The 20,877-nt window shown below is 36.3% G+C and overlaps 2 protein-coding genes and 1 long non-coding RNA gene across 3 annotated transcripts; 1 reads left to right on the top strand and 2 right to left on the bottom strand.

The window, feature by feature from the left end:
• Window positions 1-640: 640 nt before the first annotated feature.
• On the bottom strand, window positions 641-8,614 carry LOC130224638 (N-acyl-aromatic-L-amino acid amidohydrolase (carboxylate-forming) B). The gene is made up of 8 exons (XM_056456490.1): window positions 8,514-8,614; window positions 8,231-8,432; window positions 5,543-5,778; window positions 3,864-4,059; window positions 2,945-3,038; window positions 2,730-2,837; window positions 2,533-2,645; window positions 641-1,429 (listed from the first exon to the last, which is right to left on the bottom strand). The coding sequence occupies exons 3-8, from the start codon at window positions 5,776-5,778 to the stop codon at window positions 1,232-1,234; spliced, it is 945 nt and encodes a 314-aa protein (XP_056312465.1). The 5' UTR covers window positions 8,231-8,432; window positions 8,514-8,614; the 3' UTR covers window positions 641-1,231.
• Window positions 5,703-14,129, top strand: LOC130224654 (uncharacterized). The gene is made up of 3 exons (XR_008837710.1): window positions 5,703-5,791; window positions 13,810-13,921; window positions 14,047-14,129. It is a non-coding gene; the product is annotated as an uncharacterized LOC130224654 (long non-coding RNA).
• acy3.1 (aspartoacylase (aminocyclase) 3, tandem duplicate 1) lies at window positions 12,137-18,984 on the bottom strand. Its single transcript, XM_056456489.1, has 7 exons — window positions 18,899-18,984; window positions 17,074-17,309; window positions 14,895-15,090; window positions 14,446-14,539; window positions 14,254-14,361; window positions 14,059-14,171; window positions 12,137-12,661 (listed from the first exon to the last, which is right to left on the bottom strand). Exons 1-7 carry the CDS (start codon window positions 18,929-18,931, stop codon window positions 12,455-12,457), a joined length of 987 nt encoding a protein of 328 aa, XP_056312464.1. The 5' UTR covers window positions 18,932-18,984; the 3' UTR covers window positions 12,137-12,454.
• Window positions 18,985-20,877: the final 1,893 nt, after the last annotated feature.

The raw sequence follows: 20,877 nt of genomic DNA, 5'->3' as shown, positions 1-20,877 counted from the left end.
ATGCAGTAGGTTTTGCCTTGGTCTGAAAGACTGAATGTTTGTATCCGTCTTATGCATTAACCACTCGAGCCTTTCCTGAAATGTGTTGTGCTTATTTATTATTATTTTTTCTCTCTTGTGCTTTGCGTTGGTTATGCTGTGTTTGTTTACCATTTAGTTTCTCTTTGAGATTGTTTTCGTCACCTACTTTTAGTGAGTTTATTTAGAATACAAGCGTGGTGGTTCAGGTTGCCATTTACATCCATCTAATCTGTGGTTTATATACTTATTTATACGTCTTTGAAACATTTTGCTGGTGCGCATTGTGAGTTTTTCACCATAATGCTGCGTTCGACACAATTTGCTGATTTTATCAATGCTGACTATGATACGAAAACCCAAAAATGCATTCAAATTTAATTGAAACAGATCATCTGTGACGTATATCATGCACAGTTGATGCATGAGAAGACGTTTCGGGGTTTACAGTGTATTGAAGATTTAGCTGGAATTACTTGTATAAAATATTACGAGTAAAAATCATGACTGATGATAAAATCACAGCGTGCACATCCAGCTTTCAGTTGATTTCATTGTGCCACATGGTTTGATCTTCATGTTGTGATACCTGAGGTCATCTTTTGTTCATGTAAATGTGCTTTTTGTTTCATCTTTTTTATTCTGAGCCCATAAGCGGCTCTGTTTTCTCCAAGCGGTCAGGCATATGAGCAATACAGTCATGATGATACCTCACACTCTTCACAACCCACTGTGACTGACTTCAAGCCGGTGTTCGAAGTACTTCAGACGGTTTTGCCTTTTTTATACAGTTTTGTAAGCATTCTTGTCAGATAAACATTTTGCTGGTCACAATAAATATCTTTTCATTCAAAACAATCGTTGTTGAACGTCAATCATTGTTATGGAGCTAATTAAAGAGATGGTTCAGCCCAAAAAAAAAATAAAATTCTGTCATTCAAAACCTGTTTGAGAACATATTTTGACGAATGCTGGTTGACTATTGACTTCCATATTTTTCCTCCAATTATGGAAGTCAATGGGCGGAAGCAATAATAGAAGAACTCAAAAAGGAGGGAGAGTAAAAGAAACCATTTTCATTTTTTGGTAAATTATCCCTTTAAGTACATTGCTTATACCTGAGTTTGAAGTGATCGTAGATTGGTAAAAACCACACAAAATCATTCAATTGCTTATAGTCATGCTGGGTTTAATGTCTTTCCTCTTTCCTCATTCAGTATTTCTGCACTTGCACCGCTGGAATTGTCAGCGTCATCCTTTTCGCCAGATGAAAAGCGATTCCCTTTTCATAGTAGGCACATTCGTTGATAAATAAAGGATGAAGTGGCTCTTCCTCCTCATATTTCACAGTTTCTCCAGAAAATGACAAAAACAAAGGATCTCCCCGTTTGAGGAGACAGAAGTCTCTATCCTAAGGGTTGGAAAAAATGAATTCAGATTTTTGGGTGTATTTCACATGTTTAGGTGATGTTTTATACCAAATCAAAAACATTATTGGACATAAACTTGCTTACTATATATATACTGGGTAATTTTAAGCCTAATAAAAGTATTCTGTAATGCTTATAGTTTCCCATTTTAAATAATTACCATTAAATATTTGCACCTCGGATTTTTGGTTTATTTAAACTGGCATGAATTGAGTACAACAGTACTGAAATGATGAATTACTAGTTTATAATTAATACCTGACCTTTATTTATTGCATTAATTAGAATGGCATTTTATTTAATCTTCATTTCTCTGTAATAAATGTGTGTAACCCTGTCGGTCCAACACCATCCAACCCGCTCCGAACTGGGATCGAACCGTTTGCTGTAACAAGGAGGCTAAAGACCATGGCCTGTAGCATCTGTCGCTAGAGCACCTTTAGAGGTCAGAGTAGTGAATTTTACCTGCACAGCACTTCATTATCTGGCCTCTGTTACACTCACCCCCTAAACCTCAATCCAATCCCGGACAAGCCCCCACGTGTAATCCACTACTACACTCATCCTGGTCTAAGCTGGGATCGATTCTTTGTATGGGAGTCAGTCGCTCTAACAAGGAGGCTAAAGTCCATGGCCTTTAGCGTCTGTCACTAGAGCACTTTTGGAGGTCAGAGGAGTGAGGTTTACCTGCATAGCACTTCGCTAGCTGGCCTCCGTTACACTCACCCCCCTAAACCTCACTCCCACCCCGGACGAGCCCCCACGTTTACCCACCGGTCCTACAGCACCCAACCCGCAGTAAGCAGGGATCAAACCGGCGATTCTTTGCATGAGAGTCAGTTGCTCTAACAAGAAGGCCTACAGACCATGGCCACTAGCATCTGTTGCTAGAGCACCTTTAGAGGTCAGAGGAGTGAGGTTTACCTGCACAGCACTTCACTAGCTGGCCTCTGTTACATGTGTAAATTAAAATGCCATTCTAATTAATGTAAGTAACCATCAGATCTGGACAACTTTATCAACTTAATAACAATTTCTGCACATTCTGTGTGTAAAATATAATAATAAAAATAATGATCATCACCTGAAGCTGAGGATGAACAGCAGCGCTGAGACTTCGAGTCTTGGGATCTCTGGGATAATCCACACTTTTGATGATCTTGAAGGCTTCCACATCTCCACCTTCAAATATGGTCCCTGAAATCCAAATTTAACACACTTGCTAACACAATATCATTGCAAAAAAACACAAATAAACCACATTTTTAGATCCTCCAGTACCTGAGTTGAACTTATGAATCCAGTCTATAGTCAAGTCGACAGCCTCCTTCATAATAATAAAGATGTCCGCTCTGACAACACCATGCGGCTGCGGCCCGACCTCTATTGCTATAGAAACACAGGTTATCGTGATATTCATCAGCTGAGAGTGCATTTGTGGTTGAATAATGATGAGTACACAAACAAAATGCATTGAGATGATCACCATCACTTACAAAAGCCATGCTTGGAGACGGACTCCAAGGAATATGCATCACTATATGGGACATCCAGTACCATCACTCTCACAGGCACTTTGGTTATCTTAGTCTTAAATATGTACACGACAACAGACAATATCAAAACACACATGCAGTGGCACGAAAATCCTACTCTACTCATGAAATTGGCCACTCATTTAAAATGGCACATAGACAAAAACCTACGTCTGTGGTTCTTAACTGGTGTAGCTCCCAAAACAACATTAAAAAACACATCAAAAAAGCAAATCGATTCAATGTCAATTGACTATCTTGATGTCAAATAGACATCAGATTGACATCTAACGTTGACATCAAAAAAACGAATTAAAAATTGAATACATGAGTGTCCTGTAAGCGATTAAACAGAATATAGGACTGTCCTGTAATCGATTTTTTGAGCTGTGTTTTTTTATAATGTTAGATGTCAATTAGATGTCGTTTTGACATCCAGGTAGTTTACATTCATTGTAAGGAAAACAACATTCAGTGTAAATGTGTAATTGAAGCTTTATGATGAATAAAACTTTTCTTATATTAGCTATAATACTTTTTGTGTTGTTATTTTGGTGGTCAAAAGAACATCAGTGTTTGGATGTCAAATAGACATCAAGAATTTGATGTGTTTATTGATATTGTTTTCACATCAGGCAGCCGTCCACCCCCCACTTTTAAAATGTCCGCTATGCCCCTGACATCAGGTGCCTGCTGGGCTTAATACCCATTTACATTACAAATCAAGTATAGCATACTTAATATTTACTTTAAATGCACAATAATATGTTAATCCACCTTACTCTTTGCCAAATGTGGGTCATAGCACCAGTTTAGAACCACTGACTTTGGTTTACAGTAGGCTATGGGGTTTATTGAAGCACACTTGTGAATCTCTTACCTGTAAGTATTTGCAGATGTGCAGGGTCGCCCAGTCACTGGTTGTGTAATGGATGAGAGTGAGACCCATATTAGACGTGGTGTTGTGGAGGTCACAAATCATATCTATTGCACCTGCGGACTCCTTTGGACCAAGCTGATTGTTTAATTCCTGAGCACGTCGGACTTCATATGGGCTGCTGTCTGTAATAGGAGTACTTCAAGAAAGTGAGGATTTTAGATTTACATATTATGTATGTAGAAGTAATACACATTCAAAACAAAATGTACACATCAGTCATTTAAGCAAATGGGTTAAATAGGTAGGCTACCTCCCCTTGAACCATAGTAATCCACTAAATAATCAATCAGTGGGAATCACGTTCGCCTCACGGCACGAAGGTTGCTGGTTCGAGCCTCAGTTGAGTCAGTTGGTGTTTCTATGTGGAGTTTGCATGTTCTCCCCGTGTTGGCGTGGGTTTCCTTTGATTCCACTGATCCGGTTTCCCCCACAAGTCCAAAAACATGCGCTATAGGTGAATTGGGTAAGCTAAATTGTCTGTATGTATGTGTGTGAATGGGTGTTTGTGGATGTTTCCCAGTGATGGGTTGCAGCTGGAAGGGCATCAGCTGCGTAAAACATGCTGGATAAGTTGGCGGTTCATTCCACTGTGGCGACCCCAGATTAATAAAGGGACTAAGCCGAAAAGAAAATGAATGAATGAAATACTCTTGAATAGTAATCTCGTAAATCCTCAAATAAACTACACAGTAATCAAATAAATAAATACATTAAAATAATAATAATAAAAATTAATAAATAAAAATACGGAAAAGAACCACGTCTACTGTGTATAAAATTATTAAATGTTACCGATTAAAATACGACAGTTTATAATCACGCTGATTGGTCGACAGCATAAGGCGGTAAATATGAAATCCCCCTGACGCAACGTCAACGGCTCTAATAAACTCAATCTTCAAGATAAAGGTATTATCGTCAATGAAATATGTAGACAAATTTATACTTTTGTTTTGTTTTATGTTATGGTAGATGTATAAACAGATTAAATAAGTCTCTCTGACGTTATACATCGGAACTAGAGTTTAATTTCACGGTCAAACTTTGCTTATATGCCGCGCTTTCAATTATTAACAGCTGCGTTAAACTAGAGTATATTGTAAACAATTAAATATAAGGAGGGAGGGACAAAACATTAACGAGGGTTTAAGGAAAACACAACTACATTTACTAAATGCACTTGCCTATCTGTCTGTTTAATGTGTTGAATTAATATATACGTTTATAGATAGATAGATAGATAGATAGATAGATAGATAGATAGATAGATAGATAGATAGATAGATAGATAGATAGATAGATAGATAGATAGATAGATAGATAGATAGATTCAAACGTTTAGATGATGGCCTAGTTTTCTTGGTGTTTACACAATACAAAATAACCTTAAGCTTGTTTTTAGTCAGTCTATGTTCACGACTCACGAGTGCATTATATTGCACTACATGTAGCCTAATATAGTACTTAGGTGTAGTTATATAAGCACATAAAATGCATATTAGGCTATATTAGGTCATAATATTAAGTTATTTTTAAAAACTTGATTTTATTGTATTATTTTTCTTAATTAAAAAGCTATATTTGACCTTAGCAGTTGATGCTGCAGTTCCACATCTCACCTCAGTGTGTCTCTGCTGAAGCAGCGGTTCATATCTGTATCAATATATCTTCTGCACTCTTTCACAGCCCGTGGGTTTGACAGTACAGTTGTTACAGGAATCGGCCACACACCGTCTCCCTTCTCCTTTCTCTGTCGCTCCATCTCCTGCACCAGATACACTCCGGACAGCTCATTTCCATGAGTGCCGCCACATACAGCCATACCACCCAGAGCTGGCAGGAACACAGATGCCATCTAAAACAGACAAGTAACACCATTAATATTTTGAGTTTTTAATAGTCTGCCTTGATTATTATATCATATGCCCATTCAGTGATTTGAATAACGATTTTTATATAATTTATGGCTGGCATATTTAGTACATAAACTATATTTTATTACTTGTTAATTATTTTGGGGGACAAAATGAGCAGTTCGAGAAATGTGCCCAGTATAAAAGTTCTACAGCAAGTTGAACCTGTTCTAAGCACTACAGCTTTAATTCAAACCAGCAACATCATATTATGTTGCTTACTGAGGAGTTGTTGTTGTAGATGAACTGCTGAGGAAGTTAATAGACAACAGAACAATCATTTATAATCCTACGCCGAGATTGACAGAACTGGATTCTCTCTGAGGCAGAAAAAAAACATCACAAAGTCACACATTGACTGTTTTGCACAGCTAGCAGAACAGACGACACTGAACCCAGCACTGTTAATGAGAACAAAAGGCAGTTGTTGGCCCTAGGAAAACAATTATTTACTGAAAAACAGGGTAAATGTAGTAAAGACGGGGTTATTATTAACTAAAGATCTTCAATAAGTGCTAAACTAGTTCAAACCAAAATTAATAACAAAACATTAACTTTAATTCATGTTAAAATGAAAGGAACAGAATAAATATTTATATAAAATATACCACAAAAAATTGAATGGAGCCGTCAAATGTTCTTCCTATTGGATTAGTCATGAGCAGGGCCAGACCGAATCTGCAGATATTTTTTGATATCTCTGCTGAGAATTTTGTAAAAACAAAATCTGCGAATTTATGCGGAATTATTTTGGGAGTATCATAACTAAAAACTTAATATATAAAATAAAAAATTATAGCTTTTTAACTTTTATTCAATGTTTACAATGCAAATCCATCTAAATCTACTTATTTGGTAAACAAAGCAAGTCTATCATATAATATATCTACTAAAAGAGGGAAAATATTACTTTACAAACTGTATTGTAAATAAATCAAATGAAAACTTTCATATTAGTCAATATTATTACTGAAAATAATTTAAAAACTGAATAAATATAAAATTACACACATTTACACGAGTAAATAAATAGACTCAGTGATGGTCTAAAAATCTGCGGATTTCTGCGCGCGCAGATTCCATGTGGACCCAGTCATGAGGAAATATTTTACAAGTGAGTTGCATATTGAAATCTGGAGGAAAAAGGTGCATCCTAGATAAACTTATCTTATCACAACATTAAAGGCAGAAGATAGTCATTAGCAGTTTTCTATAACAGACTACACTGTACAAAATGCAGAGTTCCACACAATCCCTTTACATTGTTCCATCGCAAATCGATTAAGTGAACTTAATAGTGTTTACAATTTTGAGATGATTGAACATAAAACAAATAAGTTGTCTTAAAAACTCAAGAATTGTGCTGTTTGAGCTCGTTTTAAATAAGTAGTTAGAACCAGCAGCAAAAAAAACATTTTTTGAGTGTATTTGTAAATCTATATTTACATAGATCATCTTACAATAATGCTTACTAAAACCATGAATTCCATGTAAACATTGTAATGTTGCTGTTCCTAATTATCTAAATAAAACTGGCCAGCTAACAAGTAGCTTTATTTATTTATGATGACTCAGTTTTACTCACAGTTTACTCTCAGTTTGTGAGTTTTTGCGTGTGCACTGTAAAAAACACTGAGTCCCACACAATCAATTTGTGTTGGCTCTACATGCAGGAATTAAGTTAATTTATTAGCTTTTACAAATTGAAGTGGATTGAACTTAAAACAATTAAGTTGTCTCCAAAAAACCTCAAGAATTGTGTCGTTTGAGCTCATTTTAAATTTGTCAGAACAAGCAGCAAAAAAACAAACATTTTTTGAGTGTATTTGTTAATCTCTATTTACATAGACCATGTTTCAATAATGGTTACTAAAACCATGAATTCCATGTAAACATTGTAATGTAAACATTGAATTCCATGTAAACATTGCTGTTCCTAAACAAATCTGGCCAACTGGCGAGTACCTTTATTTATAACAGTTTACGCTCAGTTTGTGAGTAGTTTTTTTTCATGTACACTGTAAAAATTCTGAGTCCCACACAATCGATTTGTGTTGGCTCAACATGAAGGAATTAAGTTAATTTATTAGTTTTTACAAATTGAAGTGGATTGAACATAAAACAATTAAGTTGTCCCCTCAAAAAACCTCAAGAATTGCGTCGTTTGAGCTGATTTTAAATAAGTAGTTTTAACAACCAGTAAACATCACTTTTTGAGTGCATATACCTTTAAGAACATGTGACTGTAGTATTAGTTTAAGCACCATTGCTGGAGGGAGTTTTGCTGTTTTCCTTCAGACACTAAATTGCTCTGTTGTGCAACGTGCATTTATTGCAAATATCATGCGATTACATGCAACACATAATGCGAAAGCTGAAAGTAAAACCTCCTACCGTTATATTTAAGACAGAAGTGTTGATTTGCTCCTTCCTCCAAATGCTGTCCCTCTAATCGTCTTACTGAGAGAAGTTGCACAAGGGATATGAGACCTTTGGACACATACGGTGAGGTGTGACAGGGCATGCGTGTTGACACACATTCAGCAAGTGCTGGCCTATTCTAGCCGCAGGGGCCACAGCACTGCAGGGGATGCGCCTACACACACATTAACAGTTTAAGACATTCTTCAGCGACCACTTAGACACACTGATGCAACATGCAAAAACAATGATGTACCTCCTCCTTTTCTGCCTTGCTTCAGCCGCCACCCTTGGATCATCTTTCACACATGATGTTTGACACCCTAGCAACTCTCAGTTCCACTGCTATGAAATGAGAGTTTTGCTGACTCATACAAGCGCTAAAAGGAGAGTGTGTGTGTGGGGGGGAAGCAAGAGGGGGAGGAGAAACATGACAACTGAGAGGACTGCAGAACTTATAGATTATTACCTTAACTTTACAACCGTTCATAATGAGAGAGGAAGGCATGCAGGCAGGCGGTTTTCTAACAAACTAGTATTTCCTGTCATCGTGGCTGTTTTTAATTTCCTTAAGAAAATCAACAACGGCTGTCAATGCAAAAATCAGGCTCTGATGTTTCAATAGAATGAGATCAATACTAGATATAAACATGACAACATTATCTTTTAGCACTGCTTATTATTTAATGTTTAAAAAATTAGCTGTGGGTTTAATTTACTAATAAGTATATATATTATTTAGATATGTATATTTGAAATTGTCACTCACTAAAACTTTACATACATGAATTTGTTCTTAATCTATTTCTAATAGGGCTGCACAATATTGGGAAACATGAATATTGCGATATTTTGTTTTCTTGCAATATATTTAGCAATAAGGAGCGTCACGGAGGCGCAGTGGGTAGCATGATCGCTTCACAGCAAGAAGGTCGCTGGTTCGAGCCCCGGCTGGGTCAGTTGGCATTTCTGTATTGAGTTTACATGTTCTCCCCTTGTCCGCGTGGGTTTCCTCTGGGTACTCCGGTTTCCCCCACAGTCCAAAGACATGCAGTACAGGTGAATTGAATTAACTGAATTGGCCGTAGTGTTTGTGTGTGAATGTGGGAGTGTATAGGTGTTTCCCAGTGTTGGGTCGCGGCTGGAAGGCCATCCGCTGCGTAAAACATATGCTGGATAAGTTGGTGGTTCATTCCACTGTGCGACCCCAGATTAGTAAAGGGACTAAGCCGAAAAGAAAATGAATGAATGAATATTTTTCGATAAATACAATTTCACCAGATGACTTGAATAGCTTTTTTATTTTGTTTCTTTTGAAAGAAATCATAATTTTAGGTTGATTAATATTAGGATTATTCTGCGCAATACATAATAACAAATTTACAAGCATAGGTAAATGCTAAAGAGTAAAGATTAAAAAGAAATAAACAGTGCTTTTATAATTTTCTTGAATATTTACATGTTAAGTATCACTGTACAGTCTTCATCATATTAATAATTAAATATAAATAATATTTGTAATCTAAAGCTTCGAACAGTATAAATTTCTTGACCTTTTATGCTTTTTTGAAATGCTTAATAATAATAATAAAAATTTTAAAAACATGCAAAAGATTAACTTTCACTACATTATGGATAAACGTTGCAAACATCTGGGGTCTTATTTATAAAACTCTGTGTAGAAACCTTCCTAAAAGTAATTGTACACCAGAATACATTTTAATTCATTTATTAATAATTGTAACTCACATGATGACTTAAAAGTTCCTCATTTAAGTGAATATAAGTTGAATAGGATAAGTTAGAGTTACAGTTGTGCACATTCATTTATAGATCACAACCTTTGCATGGGAATTGGTGTATGCACATTTCTACCCATTTTTCAATAATAATTTAATAAAAGCCTTACACATTGGGGGGAAATCTCCTTATCCACCACCAGTGTGCAGCATCCACCTGGATGACACGACAGCAGCCATATTGCGCCAGACCACACACCACACACCAGCTGATTGGTGGAGAGGAGACAGAGTGATGAAGTGAAGAGTGATGAAGCCAACTATCATATGGGGATGGTTAGGAGGCCATGATGGACAGATTGGGCAGTGGGAAAATTTGACCACAGACAGTGGGCCCTCAGACCATGCAGCGCCACTGATTCGATCCAAGACCAGCGACGAGATGATCCCAAGGTTTCCATAATCCTGGACCAGACCGTATCCTGAGCAGCTGCTGTGGTGGTTATGGTGGAGGGGAGAGCATGAGACTGTTTCCTGTGACGCTCCAGGGACAGACGAGTCTTCGCTGAGGCCCAGCTTCAAGCCTCTGGTGCATAGTCTGCAGCTCTGCACACGACGTTTGGCCAGAGGAGAAATGGTCGTACCCATCTGAGCCTGGTTCTCTCAAGGTTTTTTTCTTCATTTTCGCCAATTGGTGAAGTTTTTTCCTCTCTGCTGTCGCCACTGGCTTGCAATGTTCGGGATCTGAAGAGCTGCGCATCGATGGATTTGCTCTTCAATGTTTGGACTCTCAGTTGTGATTATTAAACCACACTGAACTGAGATAAACTGAACTGAACTTAAACTTTAAAAACTGAACTACACTATTTCAATTTACTATGTGAAGCTGCTTTGACACAATCTACATTGTTAAAGCGCTATACAAATAAAGGTGAATTGATTTGAATTTAAATTTGGCCAGGATGCAGAGGTTAATCCCCAACTCTTTTTCAATAGACATCCTGGGATTTTTAGCAACCACAGAGAGTCAGGTTTAAAATCTCATCCGAAAGATGGTCCTCACCGAGCATTATAGAGTCTCCTTAACTATACAGGGGTGTTAGGACTCACATAGTCGACAGGATGAGCGCCCCCTGCTGGCCTCACTAACACCACTTCTGGCAGCAACCTAACTTTCCCATTTGGTCACCCATCCAGGTACTGACCGCGCACAGCCCTGCTTTGCTTCAGTGAGTGACCACGTAAAAGTTGCAGAGAGCTAGCTGATGGCAAAAAGCTGCCATTTTTGTCTGTCACCATGTTTATAAATGAGACCAGTAGTTGGTAATAGATGGAGAAAAACACTGCACACATACGGTCCTGTGGCCAAAATTGTGTTTTTATAGTTTGCTGCACTGAAGCAATAACAATAATTTGTTTGTTATTGACTTTTTTATATTGAAATCAATTAAAACTAGGTTTGATGTGAACATTAATGAAGTAAAATGCATGTAAAGTTGATGTTTTTATTGTTGGTACTGGTTTGGGGTCTCCATATAAGGGCACTTTGCTTTTAATGCTTTTTTAAAAGCCTTTCATCACTCTTGTTAAACATGACATATTTGTTTTAGTTTAGGACAACACTAAAAAAATTGAATCCAAGAAATATATGAGCAATTCCATGCAAATGTCAACCTTGCCATGAAAAAAATTACGTTTTTGCCAAATATTGCCAATATTTTACAGTACTTTAAAAAAAACTCAAAAATGTCTTAGTCAGTGTTTTCAAACAATAAGATTTGATTTACCAAAGTCACACAAGTGGCAACTTTACGTCCGTCACATCTATAACAGAGAAAGGTCACATCCATGATAAATCTATTTCCTCATAAATGCAAAAATGTAAAATCAAATAAAATCAATCATGTTTGTTCTATAGAAAGCCAACTCTTATCCTTTGATTAGCATTGTTTCTTTTGGGTTGTTAACTTAATGTTAACTTATACTTCCTCTGTCAATTTATGTTTTGAGATTTTACTGCAGATGTCACATCCATAACGCTGGAATTGCTCATATGCATTTCATAACCTTACTTCGATGAGTGGTTCTCAGTTGTTTTGTGTTAAAAGCCCCTCCCCAAAAACAAGAAAAAAAAAAAAGATTAAAGTCAAACAAAATTTATTACTATTCCATAATGTCCAAAAGTATGCAAAATGAACATGAAAAGACTAATACATTGACAGTTTTGTATAAGCATAAACAGTAGAAGTTGGTTCCAGTCTTGCATTAAAAAAAAACTTTGAGCCAAGTTATGTATTGTACAAGCCTTAATTGAATTTGTGTAAAAAAGGTTGAAATGTATGATTAGCAGCTTTTGAAATCAGCAACAAAAGATAGATAGATAGATATATGTGATTATGCATTATTTTACAATTATTTGCAATTTGACAAAAGATCAGTGAGGTTAGATTGTCTGTAATCATGCTGAGTTTATTGTGTGCACTTGTACTGATGGAACTGTCAGTGTCCATTTTTTGGCCAAATGAAAAGCGATTCCCTTCTCATAGTAGGCACCCTCATTGATAAAGAACGGATGAAGTGGTTCTTCTTCCTCGCATGTCACAGTTTCTCCAGAAAATGACAAAAACAAAGGGTCACCCCGCTTGAGGAGACAGAAATCTCTATCCTAAAAAGAGAAATGGTGATTTTTAGATGCATTTCACATTAACATGTCCATCCTATTCAAAATACTGTGGAAAAATAAATGTATATAATTTCGTTTCAAATTACCAGTGATATTTATAAAACTGAAAAGTTATATTTTTTGTTTTTTTATTTATCTAATTTCATTCAAAACTCTAGCTAGAGAGGCATTAAAATCTATTGCCTGCCTGAGCACAGGCTGAGCCAAAGTTATGCAAATGCTAAAGGTAGGGTCCTAACAATTGTGCCTTTGTTTTTGGGTAATACTTTCAACCTGGTCAGAGCAGGTGAGACCTCAAGATCTATTCAAGACCCTAAAACAAGATCTTCAACTAAAACTAGTCATGCCTGTTTTCTATGCCTCCTCCTACAAACGCTCTCCTCCTAAAACACATAATAGACAGGACAACTCTGTCTCGATTAGACTTGATTTCAGACTTTTTTTTTAACTTGTGAAAAACTTTTGCCACTGTAAGAGACTCCTGTAGGCTCTTGCAGACTCGTGGCCTTCTTGAAGACACTGTATGACTGCAGACTAACCAACGCGTCTCAATAAAGAAATTCTGCTTGTTCAAGTCTCCTGGACTGGATTCTCACTTATTCATTTTTCCAAGAATACAATGAGATGATGTTTTGCACAAATAAAATAAAAAGATCCATAAAGATATTTTTTACATGATTCCCCAAAACACAATACAAATTTTTCCAATTTTTTTATTTATTTAGTACAACCTGTGTTAGGGTAATTTTAGTGACTTTTTCCAAAACGTATTTACTCCTCTAACTAAAACAGATTTGGTATCTTTAAGTAACATAATGTAAAATGCAAACTTGAGATATTAATTGTTTAGTGTTAGAATTTTTTCATGCATATTTTTCTTCTTATAATCCAGAACGTTTGTTTGAACTCATGTATTTACCTTTTTCAGCCATTTCCATTTCACTTTTGGTGTAAAAAGGCTATATGCTTTTTCAATTTTTCATTTTATTACTAACAAGCACGCCCAGCCCAGATTACAAGAGTCAGGCAAAAGAAACATAACAAATTACTTTACCTTAAAAAGTAACTTAGTAACACTTTTTCTTTTATATAATTTTTTTTTAGGGCTTTTCACCTTTTTATTTTGACAGGACGGTAGAGAGAATTGACAAGAAAGTGTGGGGAGCAGAGAGAGGGGAAGGATCGGCATAGGACCTCGAGGAGGGACTCGAACCTGGGTTGCCGCGAACACCGGAGTGTAACGTGAGTAACATGAGATTGTGATATATTACTTTTATATGTAGCTTTCCACAAAACATGAATCATTGACTATTTGAATGTCAAACTGAATTGTCAATTATACATAATAATATAAATACATTTTGCAGAATGATCATTACCTGAAGCTGAGGATGAACAGCAGCGGTGAGATTTCGAGTCTCGGGATCTCTGGGATAATCCACACTTTTGATGAACTTGAAGGCTTCCACATCTCCACCTTCAAATTCTGTCCCTGTAAGCAAAAGTATACACACTTTCTAACACAATATCATTGCAAAAACACAAATAAACCACATTTTTAGATCCTCCAGTACCTGAGTTAAATTTATGAATCCAGTCTATAGTCAAGTCGACGGCCTCCTTCATAATAACGTAGATGTCAGCTCTGACAACACCCTGCGGCTGCGGCCCAACCTCTAGAGCTAGAAACACAGACCACGATCCTCATGATCTGACTCCATTTGTGTACATAAAGCAAATGCATTGAGATGATCACCATCACTTACTAAAGCCATGCTTGGAGACCGACTCCAAGTTATATGCATCATTAATGGGGAAATCCAGTACCAGCACTCTCACAGGCACTTTGGTTATCTTAGTCTTAAATATGTACACGACAACAGACAACATCAAAACACACATGCATAGACACAAAACACCCATTCTACTCATTGACATGGTTGTCCATACGTTTATAAATGGAACATTAACAACCTTGTTATGTTTGTCTTAACTGGTTTTGCTTCAGGAACCAGATTTTACAAGGAATACTAAGCATATTTAAGCATGATTAAATAGATAGTGATGAAGTGCGTTTTATTTTTTAGTATTTATCATATTTTTTCGTCTTGCAGTCCAATTTTTTGGGGGGGCGACAACACCATCCCACCCATTGACAACAGTTAACTTAAGTTACAGATTGCAGCTTATTGAAGTACACTTGTGAAGCTCTTGCCTGTAAGTATTTGCAGATGTGCAGGGTCACCCAGTCACTGGCTGAGTAATGGATGAGTGTGAGACCCATATTAGACGTGGTGTTGTGGAGGTCACAAATCATGTCCATTACATCGTCAGATCCCTTCACTCCTAGCAGATTATTCAGTTCCTGAGCACGTCGGACTTCATATGGGCTGCTGTCTGTAATAGGAGTACTTTGAGAGAGATTAAAACATATATTACCATTTTTGCATGTAGAAATCCATTTACTCCATTTCGTTTTCAATTTTAGTGGTGCTTTATCACACTACATTACCAACATCTACTCAAACTCATGCTTAAACATGTAGAAGTGAAAAGTGTTGCTTTTGTCAATGAAAATAAAGGCGAAAAATGTTTGTTGGATATTGTTAGACACAAACAGAAATTTGTCAGATCCACTGTGCTAGTAACGCGACAGAAAACTCTGAATATGTGCACTCAGATTGGCTCATTTAACGAATAAACGGCACATTGTTAACGAAAAACAATAATAAAATGTATTCAAAAATATACAAAATAATCAAAATGTTGGCATATCTGCTTGTCAAGTGTGACGTCACGCGAAGCAGCTTCGGGGTCAATCAAACTGTATGGGGAGACTCAACAAGTGGTAATAAAGCACTGTAATACTTTAGAAAATCATCATCAAATATATATATATATATATATATATATATATATATATATATATATATATATATATATATATATATATATATATATATCCATGCCTCAGATGGCCAGAAAGTGAATAATTTTTTACAAATTGTTAAAATATTGGTGTCTGTGATGCAGCAACTCCAGAGATTGTTGTGTAAACCATAATTTTATATTAAAGTGGTCATAAACGAATAATTTCTCAATACAAATGAGCAGCGGAAACAGTCTTTCATACATCACGACTTAACAAGCGGATAATGCAACGGTGCTCCTGGTGTCCCAAGTTTGAATCCCGGCTCATGGACCTTTCCCTATCATATCCCTCCCTCTCCCCCACTTAATTTCCTGTCATCCAGCTGTTATATCAAATAAAGGCAAAAATAAATCTTAAAAATAATATATCTTTAAAAAAATAAATCTTTTTATTATAATCTGCTGCATTTTGCCATTTATTCAGTAGTGGAGCAGATAATAGCGCACACATTCAGTCATGCTACTGGTGCACCAGATCTGTCAAGTTTCTGTTGGTGTCAGACCATTGTTGAAATAAACCATCAGAATTAACACTGGAAGCGAATCTAGTTGGCCACCCAAATAAAACTGGCAGAATAAAAACTATCACTAGTGTGGATGTGAAATAAAAATGCAAAATATACAAGTCCAATGTGGTTTATGTCTACAAAAACAGGAAATCATTTTATTTATTTTAGTTACAGCTAGATCTGCTTAGCTCTTATGAATTTAGATTTTTCTTTGTGCAATTAAAGACTTCTAGTAGACATCTAAAACGGGTCTGAAATCGCATCCTTCCATACTTTATAGTATGCTAAAAACAGTTTGCAAGTAGAGTAGTATGTCTGATTTTATAGAATTCGAAAAACAGTATGCAAGAAGGGATGACCTACTACTTCCGCTATCCCATGATGCACCGTGAGAGAATTCATGAATGAGAGTGATGAGACACAACTGACGAGAGTAGGTCACGTGATCATGACAAAATGGCAGATGTAGTACGTCCAAGTTCTATTCATAGTACTGACATTCATACTATATAGAACGTACTTTTCTAATGGTCAAGTAGTAGATATAATTCAAATGCAGTACCTACTGAGTAGTAGGCGATTTCGGACGCAGCCATAGACATGTTGGCTAAACAATGTTAAATTTGGACTGTCAGTAAAACTCTATTTGATGTCTAACTATAGTCCAAAAATAAATAGACAAATTAGACAGACTTCAGATGTGTAATTCCTGTCTGTTTGAGGACTAGCCGATTTTAGATATCTACTAGATTTTCACTGACAGCCCAAATTTAGAATTGTTTTAGCCAAGATGTCTATGTTTGGATATCTACTAGATCTTTTAAAAACACAAAAATATTGGTGGGCACTACCATTATGAATAGCAAATGGTAAGTAGTGTGGTGCAGCTGTTTTTTTTTTTTTAACTAGTTAGTTCACTTAAACAACACTTAATGCTGTCGTTCCTCATCTTACCTCAGCACAGCTTTGCTGAAGCAGCGGTTCATATCTGTATCAATATATCTTCTGCACTCTTTCACAGCCCGTGGGTTTGACAGTACAGTTGTTACAGGAATCGGCCACACACCGTCTCCCTTCTCCTTCCTCTGTCGCTCCATCTCCTGCACCAGATACACTCCGGACAGCTCATTTCCATGAGTGCCGCCACATACAGCCATACCACCCAGAGCTGGCAGGAACACAGATGCCATCTACAACAGACAAGTAACACCATTACTATTTTGCCATTGTTTTAAAAAAAGTCTGTATTAAATTATTATATCATGAGCTCATTCAGTCATTTGAACACATATTTATCCTATATTTCAATATAGGATAAATATAAAAATGTCTGTCCTCAGTACTAAATTGTATAATATAAAATGTCTTTATATTATTGTTATAAATTATTTAAAAATTCATAAGATGTTTTGCATTTGTAAATAATTAGCTTAATGGGTGAGAAAGAGTGGCAGGTGTAGTTTAAAATACTATATAAATGCAGTCCATAGAGCATATTCTGTATTATACACTGTATTTTAATTGAAATTCACATATCATACACTGTAAAATCCAAAAAGTTAAGGTAACTCAAACCGTTTGAGGAAAAAGATTGCAACAAACCATTTAGGTTCAAAAACTAATCCTAATGAGTATTGTGAACTTAATCCATTTGAGTAAACGAAGCAATTTGAACACAGTAAAATCTGATAAATGCAGAGAACTTAAACCAACTAAGTACTGTAAAACAAAGTAAGTTAAGGCAACTCAAACTGTTTGAGGAAACCGATTGCAACAATCCATTTGAGTTAAAAAACGAATCTATAGGGGTACTGTGAACTTACTCCATTTAAGTTGAAGTAATGGGGTATTTAATTAACTCATTACCTTCAACACTGAGTTCAAAACTCTTCAAATGAGTAGAATTAACTTTCGGTACATTTTGAGTTAATTACACTCAATTTATTTCATAAAATGGACTGTTGGGTTTTACAATGTATGATTATGTTGTTGACTGATGCCAAAGTTAATGGGCAACTAAACTATCATTAATAGTGCCATCTCTTTTAGAAGAAAAAAATATTTTTTTCGTGGCACTGCTTTGAATGGCTGGCAACAGAGGTCATTCAAATTGAGAATTAATTACTGAAAATTAAGGAAAACTGTACATTTTAAACATTTTATAAGTGTTTTGTCTAATACGGCTAGTGTTAATCCATGTGTGTAATTGAGGTAAAGTTGGTTTTATTTTCGCTCATTCATTCATTTTAACAGCTCCTATAGTCTATTGTTTACCATGCTAATTTGGTCTGAAATAACATTTAAGTTTGACTTCAAAATAACATTAGCACTATTTAATTGACTGTGAGCAGTGCCATCCTTTGATAGTCATTGGCTGCTAATATGATTTCACTATTTAGAATTAGCAAATAATACTTTTCTGAAATTATATTATTAAGGAGAAAGTCTGAATGTGTGAATATAAAACCAACTTTACCTTAATAATATGTTTGTATTTGCCTTTAAGAGCATGTGACTACAGCTGTGACAGAGGAAGTGTTACTGTTCCCTTTAAAATGTAAGGATGTTGTTGCTATCCTAAGCAATGTGCATTTAATGAAGACCATTGCAAGCCCTCAAATACAAAAACATGCAAGCAAATGTGATAGTAAATCTTCCTAACCTCCAGTTGTTTCTAAGATGCTGGCAGCTCTTCCGAAATGTCTTACTGATTTAAAAGAACTTTGGACACATAAACTGTGAGGTGTGACGACATGCAAAACACTAAAGAATCATTTACCTTGTTTTTGTCCTCAGCCTTTTCTTCAGTCATCAGCTCTGGATCATCTTTCACACATAATGATGTGGTTACTGAAGCTCTCAATTCCACCGACCATGAAGCTTCAGCATGGAGCTAATGTTTTGCTGACTAATGCATGCACTAAAAGGAGAGCATGTGGTGAAGGACAAGGAAGAGTGGGAGGAGAAACATGTCAAACAAGAGGACTGCAGTGCTTTGGTTACCAACCTAAACATTACAGCTAGCAGGGAAGTGGTTTAATAAACCAGCATTTCCTGTCACTGTTCCCTCCTACTTAAAGGTATAGCTCACCTAAAAATTGAAGTTCTGTCATTGTTGTTTACTCATGTTGCACTTTCTCCTAACCTATTTGAGTTTGTCTATTGAACAAAAGAAGATATTTTAAAGAATGTTGAAATAGGATATCCACTGACTTAACATTATTTCTTCATTACTATGAATTTCATTGGCTATGGGGTATACAACATTCTGTGGTGGTCCACTTGTCAGTTTCATGTTGTTTTTTTGTCATGATCAGTTTAATCAGGTGTGTTTTATTATGGTGATTACTTAAATGCGCCAAACTGTGAGTACTCTGAGACCTGGATGAGAAACCACTGGGTTAAACTGTTCCTTAAATGTACAATGTTTTTTTTCAGCTTGCTTACTCTGCTACCCTCTTCTGGAAAGTATGTTTCATTACATCATAAATTCTCAATGTTTCTGGAGTAACTCCAACACTGTGAATTTTGCATATCTCCTAAGCAAAACACACTTGATTCAACTCAACTGCTCATTGATAGAGACTCCAAAAAGATTAATGTCATGAAATATAGGACAACATGCATAAGCTATATTTAAACAGCTTAATGATCAATTGTAAATTGATGAATACATCTTTTTACGGTGTCTTTGTTACACATTTCAAGTACCTACTATTGTAATGACAGTACATTATGCATAATTACAAGCAACTAAACCTAAACATAACCCTCTTCCTAGCCCTAACCATGCAGCTAAATAATATTACTCATTACTTAAAGGGATAGTTCATCCAAAAATGTACATTTCCTCACCATTTACTTATTCTCAAGTGATTTTCAAGTGAGTTTTTTTCTTCTGTTGAGCACAAAAGTAGATATTTTGAAGAATGTTGGAAATCGTTAGGTGTTGGCATCAATTATAGAGTAAAAAAACAATGGAAGTCCAGCATTCTTCAAAACTTATATTCTTTTTTGTACACACAGAAAAATGAAAACATTACAAGTTTGTAAGAAGTGAAGGGTAATAAGTGATTACAAAATATTCCTTTTTGGGTGAACTTTTTCTGCAAGTACATCATAAGTGAAGTTCATTCATTCACTTTCTTTTCAGCTTAGTCCCTTTATTAATATGGGTCGCCACAGCGGAATGAACCGCCAACTTATCAAGCATATTTTTTTTACGCAGCAGATGCCCTTCCAGCTGCAAACCATCACTGGGACACATCCACACACACACTATGGTCAATTTTAACATACATGTCCACATGTCTTTGGACTGTGAGGGAAACCAGAGCACCCGAAGGAAACCCACGCTACCACGGGAAGAGCATGCAAACTCCACACAGAAATGCCAACTGACCCAGCCAAGGATCGAACCAGCATTGGTAAAGTTTACAACCAGTGACGTTCTTGCTGTGAGGCAACAGTGCTAACCACTGGGCCACAGTGCCACCCATCTAGGAAAGGAGGAGGAGTAGGGGTGGAAGTGAGGATTCTTCAAAACAAAGATGGCTGTGATATGGAACTTAGGGTATTTATAGTGGCTTAGGAATCATCTGATTGGTGAATCATACATTAAATAATGCATGACCAGCCGGAAGCAATCATACAGTAAGCATGTGATCCTCTTGAAATTAGTTTATAAATCAACTTGACTTGGCAACGTGGTGGCGGAGTTTGTAGCACGTTCGCCTCACAGCAAGAACTTCACTGGTT

This window comes from Danio aesculapii, chromosome 1, assembly GCF_903798145.1.
Source record: "Danio aesculapii chromosome 1, fDanAes4.1, whole genome shotgun sequence".
NCBI lineage: Eukaryota > Metazoa > Chordata > Actinopteri > Cypriniformes > Danionidae > Danio > Danio aesculapii.
This window is presented reverse-complemented; position numbering and strand designations above follow the sequence as displayed.